We start from the raw sequence: 19,338 nt of genomic DNA on the forward strand, positions 1-19,338 counted from the left end.
GAAATAGAAGAGACGGTGAGTCAGTTGAAAAGAGGTCTTCGTGCGGCAGGGGTAACATGGGGGTGGTTCTGGTGAGCTGTTGTGGGTTTGTGGAGGGCAGAGGACAGTGAGAGGGGAGGTGGCCCTGAGGAGCAGTTTCTATGTCTCTGGGAAACACCAGGGAAGAGAAGATAGAAAGTGGCCTCTCCAGGAGACAAGGCAGTATAGAGCAAGGGGAGATGTGTGGGGAGAGGTCATTGAGGACAAGGGGTTGCTGGTAATGATCGAGGATGTCCAGGGCTGATGAAGCTGTGAGGAGGGAGGAGGAGAAAGGCCAACCTTGCGCAACCTCTCCTAGGATGCTCCGGAGGTCCGGGAGCAGTGACCACAATGGACCAGCAGAGGGCACCCAGTACAATGCGTGAGAAATCTCAGTGGAGCCCAATGCTTGTACAAGCGCCTGTTCTGGAGGAGAGCTAGACCCAGCTCTCTCTCCAGACTCCATGGTGCTGAGCCCAACATGCAGATGGAAGCAAGATTTACGGTCCAGTTGTCATGGCTACCACCTGCTAGGTGCAGTGTGTGGCTTAGCCCAGAGCCCTGGGGTGGGAGCAAGTCTTTAATGTCTCTTGACAAGACTCTGAGCTCCTCATGGTCCCTGGCTGCCTTCTATTCGCCACCCTCCCTGTCGTGAAGCCCCTTGCAGGCCATTTGGAGAAGTGATAACTGAGACCTCTCCTCTTCCCCCCCCCCCCCCCCCCGAGCATGTCCACATTTCTTTCACCCCTTAAAATTCAAATTAAGGCAAATCGAACAGAAGTTTTCTCTGTTCTCTTATGTGTCATAGACACTGAGTCACAGCCGTAAACAAGACAGTGGAGTCCAGAGTTCAGCAGAGTTCCTAAGACATGATGGATGATGTGTGTCAGGAATGGTGATAGAGACACATTTCTAAGTTAGGTACGCCCTGCGGCCCCTCAGTTCCTCCTGCAGCTCACCCTCACACCTGCCTGGCCACATGCTCTGACTAGGGCTCCTCGTGCCTTGCTTCTCCCCATGGTCCAGGATGCCCACAGTGGAGCACTGGATGTGTGGCAGCCTGTGAGAAGGTCAGCTTTCTCAGATGGAGCAAGGACCAGCACACGCCCTAGACGTCCACAATGCTGCTCCGTCCTCCTGTAAGCCCATTCCCAGCGTTCTTCCCTTCCCTCCAGTGACGTTGCACACATTCTTCCGGGCAACCTCCTCCGGGCAGCACTCCATGACCTTCCCTTACCTCCCTGACCCCTCTTTGCCAAGGCTGTCAGCACTGCTGTGTGCCCATCTCTCCCTGCCTTTATCCTCCTGCTCCGTAGAGCTGGACAAAGTGGTTTCGGAGCCCGGCCACCACTCAGGAGTGTCTCTCCACTGTGTGTGGTGGACCCAGTGCAGAGGCAAAGCCAGACAACCCACAGGCCTGAGGGGCAGTGAGTGTGGCCACAGTGGGAGAGGAAGGGCAAGCAAGAGGCCTTGCAGGGAAGGAGCAGACAGGCCTTGGCTGCAGGCGAGGCAGACCCAAGTTTCCATCCCAGCTATCCCAGCTCTACTGCTAACTGTACTGTGTTGCCATGGCACCCACTTGCCTCCTGGAAGCCTATTCCCTCATCAATAAAATGGTGACAAACTCCCATCGTCACCAAGGGGAGGAGAAGCCAGATGAGACAGCAGCTGGGGAAGTGGTTCAGGTTTCACACAGACTGATGGAATTCACACCCATCAGTCAAGCACGGAAAAGAACAGACAGTGTGCGTGTCAGATGGCAGCCTCACCCCACAAACACCCAGCCCTGTCCTCATACTGGGGATTCAATCCCAAGGGCACGAACCTGCATTGGCATCAGATGAGGAAAGGTCTAGGGTGAAGGGAAAAATCCCCGGTATCCAGGGCCCCCGGGGCAAGTGACGGTGGTGGGAGAGAAAGGCAGGTGTGAAAGAGAGAAGGTTTCGAGCCCTCCAGGCCAAGGTGTGTAATGATGCAGGGAGGCTAGGCAGCTGAACACCCCTCCTCTCCCTCCACCCAACCCTCACCCCCACCCTGCCGCTGCCCCAGCACCATCCACGCATCAGCCAGCCTGCTCTCCACTGTAGGAAAAGAGAAACTGAGGCTGAGGAGGACTTCTATTGGAGCAAGCCCCCCACTCAGGCTATAAGACGGAGGGGGAAAGGCCCTGATGTGTGGCGGGGGCAAGAAGCAAGGCCTCAGCCGCAGGGCTTGGACTGGGCCTCAAGAGCCAGAAAAGAGGAGGAAGGACCCCAGCTGCTCAAGCTGGACCACATCACTCTAAGTGGCAAGCTGCGCGGTGGGTGGGTGCTGCGTTGTCACCATCAGATTCAGCCCTAGGATTCTGCTGCCTTCTGTCCCTATGGGCTTGTGTCCCCCACACCCCACAGTGACTTTGGTCATCCATGCCTGTCCGGAGCCCAGCTTCTCCAGGACACCTATCCCGAATGGGCCATACTGCAGACTGGTACCCAGGACAGTAGCCATACAGAGCTCTGGCTTGGCCGTGGTTGCCCCCTGTGTGTCATTGGCATCCCCAGCTTCCTATGCTCTTCCCCAGGGTCGCTTTCACAGGGCAACCTGGTTTGTTGTGAGAAGAGCCAACATGGCAGCTCCCTGCGTGCCTGTTTACATCAAACACATAGCTGCTGCCACCTGTCAGCCCCACCTTGCAGGCCCCACAGCACCTGGCATGTTGGGCAGCAAAGATGCCAGAGGCCCAGTCTCAGGGAAAAGGCTTCGTGTCCTTGAGGGGTTGGGTGATCAGTGCAGGCCCTCAGGGCCTCCCTGTCTCCCTGGAACTGTCTGCCACTGACCTCCCAGGGTTGGGACCACATACTACTCTGAGGGCACCCTCAGCCTTAGGGTCACATGCCACATTCTGTGGGCACTTGAATCTGTTCTTCAGGGTACCAAGAGGTGACTGGATGTGAGGTCCTTCCTGGGAACCTGATATTTTGTTTAGTTAAAAAAAAAATAGAATCAATATTATCTCCTAAATATAAACCCTTTTCTCACACATTTTCTGTTTTTTAAAAAAGTTAGAGGATGTAAACGGGAAGGAAAATCCCACTTAAATGGAATCCCTTTAAGCTTCTCTATTCGTTTCTGCACGCATGGATGTTTATGGGCTCAGACTGTGCACCTGCTGGGAGTGCATTTGGCTGCAAGCATAGCGGATTAAAGAAAAAGATAGACTTCTCTCATTTAGGTGGAGCGCTTAAGGTTGCTAACTAGCCCACTGGCTCAGCAGTGTCACGGCTTGTCTGTGGTTCTCTCGGAATTTTCCTCATGGTTGAAATATCACTGCAGGAGCCCCACCCATTGCATCCATGTTTGAGACCAGCGGAGGCGGTCAGCTCTACACTGCTACTGGGAAACCAAAGTGTTTTTCGGATCTGACTGCAGCAGGTTGGTTGTTCTTTGGGGCTCATTTGTTAAAATCTGATCTTGTGGGCATTCCTAGCAGCAAATAGAATTGTCATACGCGCCCTTGAGCAAGTCATAATTAATCAGCCGTGAGTGGACATGTGACTGCCCCCAAGCAAAACCAAGGAAAGAGAGAAATAACAGTCTCCTGCTGCATGCGTGCTGTTTGATAGCCTGTCCCCTTCCTCTTAATTATATACTACCAAATTGTCCCACATCAAGGAACACACTAAGTCACTCACTTAGCAATGATTTATTGAGAACACAGTGCATTCTGGGACTCTAGCTAGGCATTGTGGGTGTAATAGCAAACATCATGGAGTCCTTTTGTCATGGGGCATAGAGCTCAGTAAAGCAAACAAAAACTACAAAAGAAGTGCATAGAAAGCGTGTAGCTTTGGTTTTACTGTGTGATGCAGGGAAACAGGTCTGGGCTTGATTCAACAGCTATGGTCACGACACTGAGCGCAGGATCACTATGTTGAGTGGAGGATCACAACGCTGAATAAAAGATCATTGTGTTTTAAGTGGGGGAAGTCACTATGTTGAATAGAGGGTCACCATGTTGAGTGGAGGGTCACCATGTTGAGTGGAGGGTCATTGTGTTGAGCAGAGGCTCATCTTACTGAAAGGAGCATCACTATGTTGAGTTCAGGGGCTGTCTGCTGAGTGGAAGGTCACCAATTTAAATAGAGGGTCACAATGTTGAATGGTGGGTCACTGAGTGGAGTAGATCAACGCTGTGGTTGAGTTGAGGGTCACTGTGTTGCATGGACAGTCATCACATCGAATGGACAGTCACCAAATTGAGTGGAGGGTCATACCATTGAGCACCCTACCTCATGCTGGCGTGGGATTGTTTAACCAGCTTGTTGCTGTGATTTAGATCTTATCATGTTTCAGCTTTCTCAGTCAGTACCCTCTGGAAGTCCACCCTAACACATTGCCTGAGTACCCTAGAATAAAGTTCTGTTCTAAAGTATAGTTCCCCGAAGTAATATTGCTGGATTGGTGGAGGGAGGGCTGCTGAGGCTGAAGCTGACACTGATCTCCTCCTCTCAGAACACCCACCCCTTCCTCTCCAAGACAGAGCCTCCCCAACCCCCTCCCCCCACCCCATCCCCCACCCCATCCCCACCTCATCTTCACCACCACTTTCTGTCTCACTGTTATCCTTACAAAACATTACAGTTACGGGAGCAGCATGATGTCTGCTTGTTTCTGTTTGCATTCTGCTCATGTTCCTGGAGCTGATGGCCTCTCGGCTCTTTGTGAGATTTCAGCTCCTGCGCGCACACATGCACTTCTCTTAAACATCTTTCGGTGTCCTTGTCAAACTAGCTCTCTGACTTCCCATGGAATTCCCAAACCTCCCAAACCCAGTCCTGTCTCCCATGCTCCCATCCCCTCCTGCCTGTCCCTAGCCAGGGTTCCCATCTTCCTCAGGGCCCATCAAGGGTATGAAGGGTGACTCTCCCATAACCTCTGCACAAGCAGGACTCCATCAAGATCCCGCCAGGGAATATCATCACCTATGGAACAGATGTGCGCCTGGGACAGCCCTTGCTCTTTGATCACTCCCCTTGCTCACGCCCTTTGATCACCCTCTTGCTCACTGTCAGGAAAGTTCTATCCTCTGCCTCACTAGGCTCCTCCCTGAACTCACCTTATAGTTGTCCCAGGGGAGTCAGGCTCCTCTGATGACAGGCGAGGGCCAGCCACAGCTTTGTTTTCAGTTCCTGGCACAGAAGTGGTACCTAGCAGAGGTTTAAGAGCATCTTCATTGTTAGAATGCACGCATGTATGAATGAATGAATGAATGAATGAATGAATGAACGAATGAATGAACGAACGATGTCTGTCCATTCCCACCCCCTAGCGGAGTAAGCAGACATCTACAGCATGCTGTTGCCATTTAACCTCTGGCCTCACTTGCTCTCCTCTTCCCCGGTCTAAGTGCAGACAATGCACAGAAAGCTTGAGAACTTCCGCCTTCTATAGGGCACAGTGGAGCTGTCATCTACCTTAGTGCCTTCCTGGGACCCCGAGGTGACTCTGAGTCATGTCTGAGCTGTACTATCCCTGAGTCAGGGCTCTGGTGTCTTGGGGAGAAGCACCAAGCTCTGCTGTGCTGGGTGGCTGGGCCTGCGATCAGCAATGAGGCTCTTGAACTGTGGCCCCATGGCCTTCAGGCCTGGCCTGGCCCTCAGTGAGGGCTGCCGGTGTAATAACTCCTCATGGGAAGTCAGTGCTGAATACTGACCGCAGGTCACAGGCATCCTTAGGCCACCAGTGTATCCTGGGTCCCTTTGATGCCTGTTAACAATATGGACTCTCAGCCTTGTGTGGTGGCGCACGCCTTTAATCTCAGCACTCAGGAGGCAGAGGCAGGTGGATCACTGTAGTTTCAAGGCCAGCCTGGTCTACAAAGTGAGTCCAGGACAGCCTGAGCAGTTATACAGAGAAACCATGTCTCAAAAAACCAAAAAAAACCCAACAACAACAATATGGACCCTCAGCATTCCTTCCTCATGGTAGTCCCCTGCTCATGCGTGCGGTCAGGTCTCCCTAGCTGTTATGACCAAATCTGTCTCTGTGTAGGAATTTAAGGAGTCCAAGACCACTGCAGCCTCTCTCGCTGACCTTGACTCCCACCACTTCAAGTATACCAGCCTCCTCCAGTTTGGGGGACCCTCTTCCTGGAGCTAGCATCTATCATGCCTTCTCTGAGATCCCCTGTCTCTTCCCTATTTTTCTGTCTCAGTTCCAGCTTGGGGCCCTTAATAATCTGATTAAACAAAACAAAGCAAACCACGGAGGCATCCGTTCATTCCTCCAAAGTCTCCATCTTACTCATTCAAAGAGAAGATGGGGAGGGCGGTGGCTCTACCTCACCAGGTCCATCCCCTGAGTTTGGAAATCTGGTGGCAGAGTCTGAGTGCCAGCCCTGTGCCTACACACTGACTACTGGCATGGAGGTTCTGTGCACAGTCTGCTCGTTTCTGCAGATGACAAGAACAGTGGTGGGCACGGTCAATGGAGGGCTCGTTGGCACCGTGCCATGCCACCACGCCACATGCAACGCCGTAACTAATCACTACAAGTGTGCCTCTGATGTCTGTGTTTCTGCTTCTGCTTTATAGATGAGGACAGTTAAGTCCAGAAAGATGAAATGTCTCAGCCATAGACAGAGCTGGCCGGATGGAAGCCCAGCCCCATATTCAGGCCTGATACTCTAAAGCTGGCCCTCTGTCCCAGGCTGGGAATCACTGCACCTGTGCCCGGAGCCTGCAGAGTGGGCACCTGGCTCCCTGCAGCTCTGCTCTGTCCCACGTAACTGCCGCTGCTGCTTAATTTCCTAAGCAAAAAGTGTAGAAAGGCCCCCAAAGACTTCCCACCTTAGGAACCAAGATCAGCAATCACCTGACTATCCTAGGGATAAGGGGCAGAAAACAGAGCCATGCACTGCTGAAAGGAGCCCGAGGACAGAGAGGGAAGGAGATGGTTCTGGTCTGGTGGGAGGTTCTGGTTCAGAGCCAAGCCTTGAGGGCTGGAAGAGAAGGGTACCCAGGAGCAGGTGTGCCCAAGCCTAGGATGGCATGAAGGTAGGTCTGCCGTGCTGGGCATGCATGACATAGCGGGTGACTCGGCTGCAAAGGGCAGTAGAGGCCAGATGATGAAGGGCTGTGAAGCCAGGCTAAGGAATCCGACCTTCAACGGAATGCAATAGGGCATCAGGGAATGTGTGGGGGCAAGGGTGTGTCTCCCCCATCTCGGCAGTTAGTGGGTTGCAGGAGAGGGTGTATTCCATGTTCCATGTGGCCTGACTGCCTGGTGCGCCTGGGGCTACAGGCACCTCCGGGACTTGAAGATCTTTTTTTTTTCCTGTCAAATTTTTACATTTACTATGTGCAATATTTAAAGAAGAAGAATATGAGAAGATCAGCAGAAATGGAGAAAGAGAGTTTATCCAACTGCCAAAACACAAGTTTACCTAGTAATATCAAGTACTCTGGAGGCACATATTTATCATGACGAGTTTCCTGAATAGTCAGACCCAGGAATCCTCTGGAATATCAGTTGTGTGTGAGTGTGAGTGTGAGTGTGTGTTTTTTTCCCTCATCTTAGAAGAGTTATCTCCATCTAAATCATCTCTCAAGAAATTAAATTAGGAGTTATAATAACTCTTTTGAGATAAAGTCATCATCAGCTTGGTATTTGCCAAAGGAGTAATCACAGACATATTGTAAAGACTTCAGGGACCTGACGATCTTACAGCTTTATTTCCTTAACTCTGCTTAGCTTTCCTCTGGAAAAGTAGACAAACGATTCAACATCTTTGAGCCTCAGTTTCCTGTCAAATGAAGACAGCACAGCCCTCCAGCCTGTGAAAAGGAGAGGAAATCAGGTAGCCAAGCAGGGCAGATGTCTTATCAAATCTTATGATTGTGTGGACCAGATGGCTCCAGTGGCCACTCAGAGGACTTGCACTGGGGTCCCAGCTCAGCCCTTCCAACTCAATCCCTCAATACTGGTAGGAGGCCTGGGAAGGAAGCATGGACTCCCAGTGTCGCTATAGAGCAGGGCCACAGTGCAGCATGTTATGTGTAAGGCACAGGCCTCCTGCCCTCCTACTCCCTATTTCTGGCTCCCGGGAGGCTGCAGCAACCTCCCCGGCACTGTGCTCCCTTCTCCCCCAGGAGATGATATGCTTAGCTCCATGCCACTTGCTGCTGGAATGCCTTTTTTGCATGCTCCCTCTGCCGAGTCCTCTCCTGTTGCCTTGTGAGACGTAGCTGATGCCACTTTGCTAATGAAGACACAGATGCAGAGAAGGGGGGGGCGGGCACTTGACACTGCTTGACTACCTGTGTTGTGCCACTGGGTACTGTACCCATTTCTCCATCTTACCCACAGTGCCAACAACAGGGGTTACCGTCACAGAGGATCAGAGGCAGCACCTTCTTCAAGTGTGCACAGCAAAGACCTGGCAGCGGATGGGTGGGAACACAGGTCTGTTTGTACTTCAGAGTCTGAGATTGAGGACATTTGCCATGTGTGGTCAATAGACTGCCTCTTCCCAGGGCTCTTTTGAGGACCAGCTGAGATACAGGCTTTGAGTGTGAGGAAGGACAGGGAACGGAAGTGAAAACTTGTCTCGTTCCACCTTCATGTGCAGAGAAGGGACAGACACATAGGGAGGACTGAAGGGTGGCCAGGTCACAAGCTCTTAGCGGGCCAGTGCTCAGGGCCTCCAGGACAACTGTCTGTCCTTGCAATCCCTCCACATGGACTTTCCTCCTAGGATGGAAACTCCCACAGTCAAGCATGGAGAGCAAATGCCTGGACTTTCTGCCCTGGCATGCAAACATTAGAATCCAGGGTGTGACCCCCACCAGGGTCCCCAAAATCCTTCTGGCCACTCTAGGCCACCATGAGCACCTTGCCTCGCCACACCCCACCCCATCAGCTGTCTAGAGGGACATCCAGATGTGCGGGTATCCCCCGACACTGACCCAGTGAGGCAGTGGAATGGTAAATCTGAAACGGCACCTGCAGCAAACATCCAGAGAGCCAGGGAAGGCTATAGAGGGAGGAAGTGCACCATGGCTCTTGCTACCCAAGTTCACAACCCTTCCTCACCATCAAAATCCACAATGCCCTCTCCTCCACTGATACCTGCCAGTGAGTCATGGGCTCCGGAGGTGGACACGGAGCAGGAAGGGCCGAGAGAGAAGAGCAAAAGCAGTCTAGACTATGCACAGGCCAGTGAGCAGATGCCACATCGCCACTCGCCCTCCCCCAGCCACCTCTCACCACTGCTGTCTTCTCACCACAGTATAGCTTTGATAAGACTTCCCCCCCCTACACCCCACCCCCTCAGAGAAGGGTCATAGAAATCGGCCTGCTTCTTGCCACTGCCTGATCTAGAGTGAAACTTGCTCCCTTGTCAGCCGCCTGACAGAAGCCCCGATCCCCCCAAGGGCATCCTTTCCTATTGAACTTGGTGCCCCAGCTTGCTCCCCACCCATGCCATCAGCTGCCTTTGAATGGGTGACTACACTCCTCAGCAGAAACATTAGTGTAAGCAGCTCAACCCAGGCAGCTCAGGAACACGGTCCTCTCACTGCACCCCAATGAGGTGTGCCACACAGGTCAGGGGAGCCACCTGTGGACCCCTCTAGCTATAGGACGGCGGGAGCTAACTTTCCTTTTCCCCATGGCTGGCAGCTAAAGGCTCTTGGTATCTATCTGAGGCCTCTGCTGCGTGATTCTGGGCATGGCGGCCATAGCCGTCCCACATGGCCACACTGCTGTGTGTGTCAGCTGTTCCCTTCTCAGAGGGCCTCTCGGTGCCAGCCAGGCATGAAGTCTCATTTTATTCTACCCGGAGGGGAATGGGAAGTTTCACACTAAAGAATTTGCAGCCAAATAAAGGTGACCTTTCAATGTTGAAAATGGTTTTTTATTTCGGCCCTTGGCACTGGCTCTGCTCAACGTCTGATGTGGGGTCGCAGGCGTCCCTCCCTGGGCCAACAGGGGCTGGGGCATGAGCAGCAGACACCTGGTCTGTGACGCACCAGCAAAGAGGAGGTGCCTGGTGATGGCATCTTCACTGAAGAGGTAGAAACGCCCCAGAAGGGCAGAGGCTTGCGGTGTGTCCTTCTCACTCACTCGACACTAGCACTATTTCCTTCCCTTGGCCAGGGTCCCTGACCCTCTCCCAGTGCTCTGCTCCTAGCCATCTTGGGACAGCTCTATGTGTATGGACCTGACTGGAAGATGCAGCAGCACCATCCTCCCCATGGCTCCCTCTGTCCTGGGCTGAGGAGCAAGTTCGGCAGACGGGGGTGGGGGTGGGGGACTCTGCTAATCCAGTTTCTGTTCTGTGTTCCGTCCCCCACTTACAGCACAGCAATCTCACAAGATTGTGAGTCCTTTGATGGTTGTGGGGGGCGTGGTCAAGGACCAGTGACTCTTTTCCCAGCTGAGTTCCTGGAGCATAGCAGATGCTCAGTACGTGCCAAGAGCATCAAGTGGAATTAATCCAACAGCTGGATTTTTGTCTACTCTAAGCCAGGACAGGTGTGTTCTGTGAACTGCTGCTGTCACCTGTCTAGAAGCCATTTTGAAAAGCGAGTGCCTGAGACTGAGTCCATACTTGTCAAAATCGGGGACAGTGACATCATCTGCAAAGGTTCCCAGGTCTTCTGAGAGCTGCACGTGCACAGGGTCCCCTAGCAACTATGGCGGATGAGACCGAGATGTTGTCCCAGGGCAGTGGCAGGCAGCAGGCCACAGAAATGGATGCGCAAGCCCCAGAGAGAACATTCTCTTCTGGGAGTCGGGACACCAGGAAAGCTGGCAGAAAAAAAAAGTCATCACTCAGGCAGAGGTATAGCAATGAGTGTGAATTCACTCGGCAAGCAGGGCCATGGAAGAAGACAACTCGAGCAAGGGTGTGGGCGTGGGCTAGGGGCAATCGCAGGAACAGGAGAGACCAGAGATCTGTCCAGAGGTCATGTCAGGTCAGCAGAGGTCAGCTATAGAGGGTCACAGAACTCAGAGCAGGAAGCCACTGGGGAGACTGAGACAGGGGACTGCGTCAGCTCTGAGAGGGGTGAGTCAAACCACCCACCAGAGGACAAAAACCTCAGTGGACATGGGACCTTGAAAGAGTTGGGCAGGGGCCTGGGGAGCACCACAAAATGGCCCAATCAGAGGCCAGCGTTGGGAGAAAGAAAGGACTTCTGAGGGTCTGGCTGTAACACAGCACCTCAGAAAGCCCCACTCTACCTGCGGGTCAGCAGAGCAAGCTACAACCAGAAGTGTGTGCCTCATTGGAAGGGTGACTGCTGCTCCCCACCACCCATGTGTGGTTCTTTTCAGTTCCCAAGGTGCTTCAGCTCACTGCCTCACTTGACCCTTCGTAGAAGCTCATCTGGGAGGTGGGAAAACTGAGCCCTTGTGGGGTCACGTGAAGAGAGCAGTGCTGTCGGGCTAGACCCAGGATACAGTTTTATCTCAGCCCTGGGCATCGGGCTCGAAGCCTAACTCTTTGTCAGGGAGGGGGTCGCCAGGGCTGTCTGGCAGCCCATAATACAGGTCTTCCTCCTCCTGCTCCGGTTCCTCTGCGCCTGTGTGGACAGTCTCCTGCTCCTTCATCCTCAGGGACCGCCGCTGCTTGCTGGGCAGAGCTGCCTCCCTCATCTGCCTCTCCAGGACCATGTCCTCTGATGCAGGGGCGTCATCAATCAGAGCAAAGTCACTGAAGCGATCCAGTGGACCCTTGCTGGCCCAGGGCACCTCCGGGTGTGCCTCATCCCTGTCGGGTGGGGATGGATGAGGGCTGCTGCCTTCACTGGATCCCATGTCCAGGTCGTCTTGGAACGAGGCCAAGGGTGCAGAGCCTTGGGCACACACTGGAGGGCTGCAGAGGCAAAGACCATGGGTGAAGAAGGGTAGGACCTGAGTCACGTTCTCTGGGTCCAGTTCTCAGCCACTAACTGCAGTAAGCTCATATCTCTGAGGCTCCTTTTCCTCTCCTGGAAACTGGGGGGTGGGGGGGGATGTGAACCCTCTTTTGTGTGTGGCTGTTTCTGAGATTTACAGCAGGTGACATGTTCAGAGCACTTCACACAAGTGCCTGGTACAGAGTGTGTGCTCAAGGAACAGGGCTATAATTTAAAAAGAAAGAAAGAAAGAAAAGCCAAGTGGCGCATCCACAACTGCAGGCATTCAGGATTCTGTGGCCCCTCGTGGTCCATTTCACCACTGCAAGCTCCTTCTGTGCCACCCGCTTCTTTTTGCCTTCCCCGTTGGACAGGGAACTCCAGGAGACTGGAGGGCCATCAAGGCCTGAGAAGAAGTTGCTGTCTAGCAATGATGGAACACATGAGTGCGTGGGGCCAACAGAGACTGAACTCAAAAATAAACAAGAACTGGGCCGTGGCAGGAACAAACTTGCTCTAGCCACCAATCAGGTCAACAGCCCAGCCATGATTGAAATCCCCCTGCTGCTCACAAACGTTTGGAAACAGAAGAATTATGTGCTGGCCACTTAAAGCAGTGTTCCTGTGTCACGGAAATGGCCCTACCCATCAAAGAAGCTGCTCAGGAAAGTCCAAAACGTGCCTCGCTTAGACAGCCAAGGAGCCAAGATTAGCAGAGAGGTCCACCAGAGCCCCAGCCCGGCATCACTTGTCTGTGACCCTCCGCCGCCTGCTCCTCACCCCCAAGTATCCATGCCACCCTCTCAGCACACTTCCTGCCCCTCGCTCTAGAACTGAGCAGCACTCCCACTTGTAGGCCACCCACTCACCTGCTGTGAGCACGGGATCTTTCTCCCTCGTTGTCATCCAAGCCTCTGTGGACGACCACCGCAGCCTCCATCCAGGTCGGAGCAGTACGAGGCTCTCCCTCTCCACCACTGCTGGTTCCTGTTTTCAGATCAGGAGCCAGCAGGGGCCTGGGGTCCTCACTGTAGCCCATGACCTTCATTTGGATGTGAGTGAAATCTGGAAGGCTCTGGTCATAGGCGGCTTCTTCCCACAGCCTGACATAGGGGGGTTGAGGGCTGCGTCCAAGAGACAATGAGAGAGGACGTGAGTTTCCTCACCAAGGACCCATCTCTGTCACAGGGGCCCACAGATTTCACAAGAGACATTTCAGAGGCGTCACTGTACCCACGCCACAGATGAAAGGACGAGGCCCAACTAAACGAGTAAATTAAGTGGCGGAGCACTGGCCTGACCCCAAGTCAACATGACGTAATGTCCCCACAGGTATCCACAGCGTGTGATGGCAAGACGGAGAAGACTCGGCATGCAGGCTTGCTGCAGAGCCCTCAAGGTGTCAGACCAACCACCATTCACAGCTCTGTGTTGAGCAGAACAAGACACAGTGATGTAGACCCCTTACCTTCAATGCTGGGAAGTGATAGCCTCTACTCTCCCTGCAACTCCAGGAGGTGCTCTGAGGAAACTGAGGCACAGCAACTGAAACTGGCTCATACATGGAGTGACACAGACCCTGCTTGGGTGGATCAGGGGCCACAGTGATCTACTCCCTGCCACTGTACTTCAGAGTCTGGGCCCTTGTCCAAGGTCACATGACTGGGAGGTGACAAGATAAAGGACGGAGACTCGGCTAGCCTGAGCTAGGTTATGGGTCCTGAGATAGAGCTTGGGGTGGCCCCACCCACCAGGGTGTGGCCACTGTTTCTCACTGGGACACTTCTCCCTGTGTATCAAGAGTGGAAAATGCCAGCAATACAAACTGCCACAAACAAAGCAGAGTGGCCCTGAGCTCCCATAGTTCCAGGGCTGGTAGCCTGGCCTTTGAAGCTTAAGAGTCACAGCTCAATGGATTAACCAAAGCCAAAGGGTTCTCAGCTGGGCCCCAAGGCAAAAGCAGGGTTTGACACCTCCAGGAGGGAAACAGGCTATGGCCAAGTTAGGCCAGGATTCACCCCTGTCTCCCTCATTGACTTCCTGCGAGATCTGGGCTCTGTGCTTCTTGGTTTCTACATCTATAAAATAACAATGACGATGCTAATGCGTAAAACGGAGAATGTGAAACTATCTATGGTTTCTAAGAGTGTGTCCTCAGAAGATGGGAGGCAAAGAGGAAGCTGGATGGGACCAGACAGGGACACAGACACCCGAGCCAGCCATCCTGGTCTTCCCCGTTCTCACCTCTTCCCTTGCTCCCCTCCTCCCCGCATTTGACAGGAGGCTGGGCTGAGGGCCCAATCCCCCCCCCCCCCACCCCACGTCCCGGCACTTACCTCTTTACCTCTGAAAGCCCGCTCTCCAGCAGGCTCAGAGCCTTGGGGGACAAGATGCCTTGGAAGTCAGAGTCTGCAGGCACAAAGGTGATCTGCAAGGAGAGAGATCATCTCTGCAGCTGACCAGGACTGGAGCTAGCTGTCCCCCACACACCTTGGCAGCTGGTCCCAGAGCTTCTGAAACTTTGTATGCACATTGTAGGGGAGCAGGAAGATCTGGAGGGGCCTCTACTCGATGTCAGAGCTCCTGTTCGTGGCTCAACCCCAGTGGGTAGACAGATATCCAGGCTCCTGTCTGCTCCATGTCCTTTCTTCACTAGATAATCCCCAGAGAACCTCCTGTGTTGCAGGAACCATTCTGGGCACTGGGGGGCAGCAGTGAGTAACAGAGATGCCCCACAGGGCGCCCAGGCCCATCATTTCCAAGAGGTCTCTGCAAATGGTGTGTAAGTGGAAAGCCAGTCACTGACCTGCCCTTCACAGGGCACAGCTGTGGTGGGGAGGCAGAGACACAGGTGGCTGTGGGTATGGCCACAAAGTTCCATCCCTGAACTTTCTAGATCAAGCAGCCTAGCTTCAGAGGTGGCCACTGGGGGTAGGAAAGTAAGGCAAGGAGGAAGGAGCCCTGTGAGGCAGAAAGAACCCTGCCTGTCTTTGGGGTCCTGGAGACGGGTATCTCTTCATTACCAGGCCCTTGCTGTGGATCCTGGGGGCCATCCATCCTTCCAGAGACTCTCTGAACTCTTGTGGATTATGAGAGAAGCCTCCAAGAGACACCTGCCCCTCCGTCCTCAGAGAAGTACTGTGGCCACAACCAGATGGGTGACAGACAACAAAATACTCAGGACAAATACAATAGCATGCCAGGCAGCCTTTGGAAGGAAGCTCTGATACACGTTACAGCAAAGATGAACACTGAAGACATGGCGCTGACTGAAATGTTCCAGATTGGGGTGGGGCGGAGACAAACACTGTAAGATTCCACTTCCTTGTGTACCAAGTTGCGGAAGCCAGAAAGACAGAAAGTAGGCTGATGGCTCCCCAAGACTAATGAGAGTAGTGATGGGGTACTATTGCATGGTGGGTATAGATCTTCTATTTCTCAGTTTAAAAAGAGTTCTGGAAATGGACTGACCACCGTGCAGATGTACCTAATGCCTCAGACTGCATTCTCACCCACGGTTAAAGAAGTGCATCCTATGCTTATATGTCTTATGGGGCTTTTAATGCTCTGCGCCTCAGAGGAGCTGTGAGGATTCCCTGAGAGAACACACAGGACTCTCCCAACATGCTGCCTGCCTGGACTCACAGCTTCTCAGTAAATCTCAAACTGCTCCCCCCCCTGAAGACCAAGCCACTGGGCTCACACAAGTCTGAACATTTTCCAGGCAACATTCGAGGAGGCCCTGATGAACTGCTCCAGATTCATAAACAGCAATCTTTGTCTCTCCCCACAGAGTCCAGTGAGGGAGGCATTATCGGCAGCAGCAAGGCTTCGTGATGGTAGGAAGAAGGGGATGGTGGTAGGGGAGCGCTTATACTCCTGAGGAAACACCCTCCCAGTGTCTAAGCATCTTACATCTGTACTAAGGATGCTCTCTGGTCAGCTGGTTCCATACATTTTTTAGGATTTCCCTCTTTTCCTTCACTATCTCATGGCCCCGATACCATCATCATCATCACCATCGCCACCGTTCCCATCTCCATCGCTACCATCATCACCGTTGCTATCATCATCATCACCATCAATTGCTGCCACAACCATTACCACCATCACCATCGCTACCACCATCATCACTGCCATCACCATCGTCATCACTGCCATCATCACCGTCACCATCCTCATCGCCACTGCCACCCACCACCATTCTCACTTGCATCGTTACCACCATTACCACTGCTGTGTCGTCATCACCATCATTATTGTCATCATCACTATTGCCATCACAATCGTCATCACCACCACCAATCGCTGTCACAACCATTACCTCCGTCACCACTGCCATTACCGTCATCTCATCGTCACCATCACCATGGTCACTACCATCACCACCACTTCAATCGTGACCACCATCACCGGCATGAGAAGGATGGGGAAGACAGAGAGGAAGCAGCATTTAGAGCACAGATTCTTTTTCTAAAGAAAGAGAAAGGGTGTGCAGAATTGATGATGGGTCGGGGGATCAGACCTGGAAAGCTCCAGAACATCAGGCTAAAGATTTTAACCTTTATCCGCAACCGTGGGCGTTCTAGAGAAATTTTCAGCAGCAAGTGCCCACTGGATTTGAGTTCAGGCTGAACACTGGCCAGTCCCTAGAGGGAGGAAACATGGAGAGGGAAACCCACAAAGACGACAGGGTCCTTCAACCACCAGGTCCTGGTTTTGAGCTCCAGCCGAGCAAACAAAAGTAAGGAGCAGAGGATGTGCAGCTAAGGCTCAGCTCTCCACACCTTTCCCCTCACTCTCCTGCTCCACCTCAACTTTCAGGCTCAGCATTTTCATTAACAGCCCCCAGGCCCCACCCCCTACCCCCCATCACCACCCCCACCCCGACCTCCACCCTGCCTGTGCACTAGATTTACCCTGGCTCAGTTCTCCATCTTAACCCATGCCTGAGGCCCAGGTGAGTACCAGATCTAACCAGGTTTGTATTCAAAACCTAACAGAATGGCTCCGGTGAAGAGTGGGAGCACTTTCTCCCTCCTGTTCCACCTGTGACAGCTCTCCCCGCCCCACCCCTGACCTTCCAGTGCCAGCAACACCATCTGAAGAACACGGCCTGCTTCCTACAGGCCCGGTGCCAGGACCCCTCCCACCCCCACATCACCCTTTGCTTCCTTGCACTTGGCCATGCAGGGCATGGGACAGGGGGGCTCTACCAAGGTCACAGACTTGGCACAGGACACATGGACTTGAATTGGGGTCTGAGGGACACTAGGAGGTGAGGGTTTCCACCAGCCATGCCACCTCCCCACCCAGGAGCACGTGAGCCTTCAACAGTTACTCATTAATACTGAGCCCTATTCCACCCCCACCCCCAGCCATCCTGCATTTATTCAATCCCTCCACCGGATGCCCCTTGGGAAGGATGCTGCCTTGTCAACACGCACCACCACCAGGTGGTGATGTGGTGGCTCTGGCCTCAAGGCCCACTTCTCCCAGTGACCTCTGCTCAGGACATTGAGCACACAGTGGAGAGTTGACTGTAAACTGCTTTGTAAATGCCTCCAAACCAGTTCGAACTGCCCAAGCTCCAGATATAAGTGACAGCCCTGGGCTGGCCATAGAATGGGCAGGGATGGGAGAGGCCGGGACCTAGCCCCAATTCTTAGAACTCTGTCTAGGTACGGGACACCTCAAAGAGGGGAGGGGTGGAGGAGGCTGGGAGGATAGGGCTGTTAGTATCAAGGCTCAGTGACACCCTAGGTGTCTGTCCCCCTTTCCCATGCCATCCTCCTGACTCACATTGTACAGTTGAGGAAACTGAGGCTTGGACAACAAAGTGGCTCAGTCACCCAGGCACTCAGAGACAGAACACAAGTTGGACCCCTTCTGCTCTTCCTATATCTCTGAGTCTGTCTCTAACTAGCTGTGTGACATTGTGACACTCACTCTACCTCTCTGGGCACTGAGGGCTTACAACACCTGATATGGTCACTCTTCAGGACTGTGTAAGGATCAAGAAGAGCAACAGCAGCAGCAGCTGACACAACACTACGACACGACACTACAGTTGCAAATATGCCTTTTCCCCATCTTCCACACATCATACCTGGGTTACCACAGGGCTCTGCAGAGCCAAGACCGGGGAGCCATTTTACAGATGAAAGTACTATGTCTCAAAAAGACGCAGCCCATCAGAGCTCTCAGAAGCTGGAGACATGAGACAGAGCACCCAGGGTTGAGCGAGTGCCCGGGATGGAGCATCCAGGGTTCACTGCTGCTCTTTAGAGCAAACCCCCAACCTGAGGCCTGCGCTTTTTGCTTTTGGGGTCTGCAAGATGAAGGAACTGCAGAAAACACAGGACACTTGGGACAGGGTTGGGGTGAGTTGTGGATTCAGGCTTGGCAGGTAGTAAATGCTGACCAACCTGTCATCAAACACAGGGACCGAGCGTAGGTCACACTGTGTCCCCAAGGTGGCTGGGTGGCAGGGGCCTGCCGAACAGCCACAGTGAGAGATGGGTGGAAAAGCAAAAGCACTCCCCAGAGCAGAGAGAATATGGGGGTCCCTATGGAAAGAACACAGCAGTTGGAGGCCAGGATCTGGTGCCAGAGACCATGAGAGCCAACCTGCCCTCCTGAGCCCCTTCCCCGCCCCCCTACCTTAGGGTAGCATTGGCACATGCTCCAGATGACGCCCCCGATCACCATGATGCTGCCCATGGCGTAGAAGGTGCCGTAGACCTGGGGTCGATCGTGGCTCATTAGGAACGTGCCGAGGGATAGCAGGAAAAGACCCAGCACGATGAAGCCAATTCGGAAGGTCTTTTCATCCGCCATGGTGGTTGACCAGCGCCCCTGCAGAGAACTGCCCACAATCCTACTCAAAGGCTGAGCAGGCTCTCAGGGACTGACGACATACGCTGGGTGGCTGAGAACCAAGGCGAAATGCACAAAGCAAGGAAAGGTCCCCACAGGTCCAGCTCCCAGCCCTGGGCCCAGCTGTTCTGCAGGGCAGGTGACACGCTTCAGTGGGCCCCTGTGCTCAGCCATCTACCTTCCCTCCTGCCACACTCTCCTTCCCTCTGGGCCCAGCTGTTTGGAGCTGGTGAATCTGGGGAGGGCTGGGGGAGGTCACAAGGGCTGGGCCAGCCAGTGGCTTTGACATCACCTCATTTGCCTACTGTGGAAGTGAGCCCAGACAGGCTTTGCACCTCCCAGCTCTGGCAGTCAGGGGTGGGGCCATGGCGGTTTCCAGAACCCACAGCCTGACAGTTTAGACGCCTAAAGACACCTCCTCAAGGACACTTGATCATCTGGGCTCAACACAGGTGGCCGTGCCAACCAAAAGGCCATCCTCTTAGATACATTTCCATACAGTTCAGTTAAGGAGACAGGTGTCACATTCCTGTTTCACGAAGAAGGGTGCAGGTATAGA

At 53.4% G+C, this 19,338-nt stretch overlaps 1 protein-coding gene across 2 annotated transcripts; it reads right to left on the reverse strand.

Moving 5' to 3' along the window:
- Positions 1-10,844: 10,844 nt before the first annotated feature.
- Positions 10,845-19,032, reverse strand: BSND (barttin CLCNK type accessory subunit beta). 2 transcript variants are annotated; one of them, XM_084786410.1, is made up of 4 exons: positions 18,564-19,032; positions 14,237-14,328; positions 12,770-13,024; positions 10,845-11,878 (listed from the first exon to the last, which is right to left on the reverse strand). In XM_084786410.1, exons 1-4 carry the CDS (start codon positions 18,738-18,740, stop codon positions 11,473-11,475), a joined length of 930 nt encoding a protein of 309 aa, XP_084642536.1. In that variant the 5' UTR covers positions 18,741-19,032; the 3' UTR covers positions 10,845-11,472. The 2 variants fall into 2 exon arrangements, with proteins under 2 accessions (XP_084642536.1, XP_084642537.1); XM_084786411.1 differs by lacking the exon at positions 18,564-19,032 and adding an exon at positions 16,225-16,715.
- Positions 19,033-19,338: the final 306 nt, after the last annotated feature.

This window comes from Acomys minous, assembly GCF_964271855.1.
Source record: "Acomys minous genome assembly, chromosome: 6".
Classification (NCBI taxonomy): Eukaryota; Metazoa; Chordata; class Mammalia; order Rodentia; family Muridae; genus Acomys; species Acomys minous.

Bases quoted from the DNA above. Each gene is read 5' to 3' on its own strand.
- BSND (XM_084786410.1), bottom strand. From the start codon at position 18,740: ATGGCGGATGAAAAGACCTTCCGAATTGGCTTCATCGTGCTGGGTCTT. The intron at 14,329-18,563 runs GTAGGGGGGCGG...CTCTCCTTGCAG, and splicing joins TGTGCCAATGCTACCCTAAG to ATCACCTTTGTGCCTGCAGA. The intron at 11,879-12,769 runs GTGAGTGGGTGG...TTGCCTCTGCAG, and splicing joins AGATCCCGTGCTCACAGCAG to CCCTCCAGTGTGTGCCCAAG.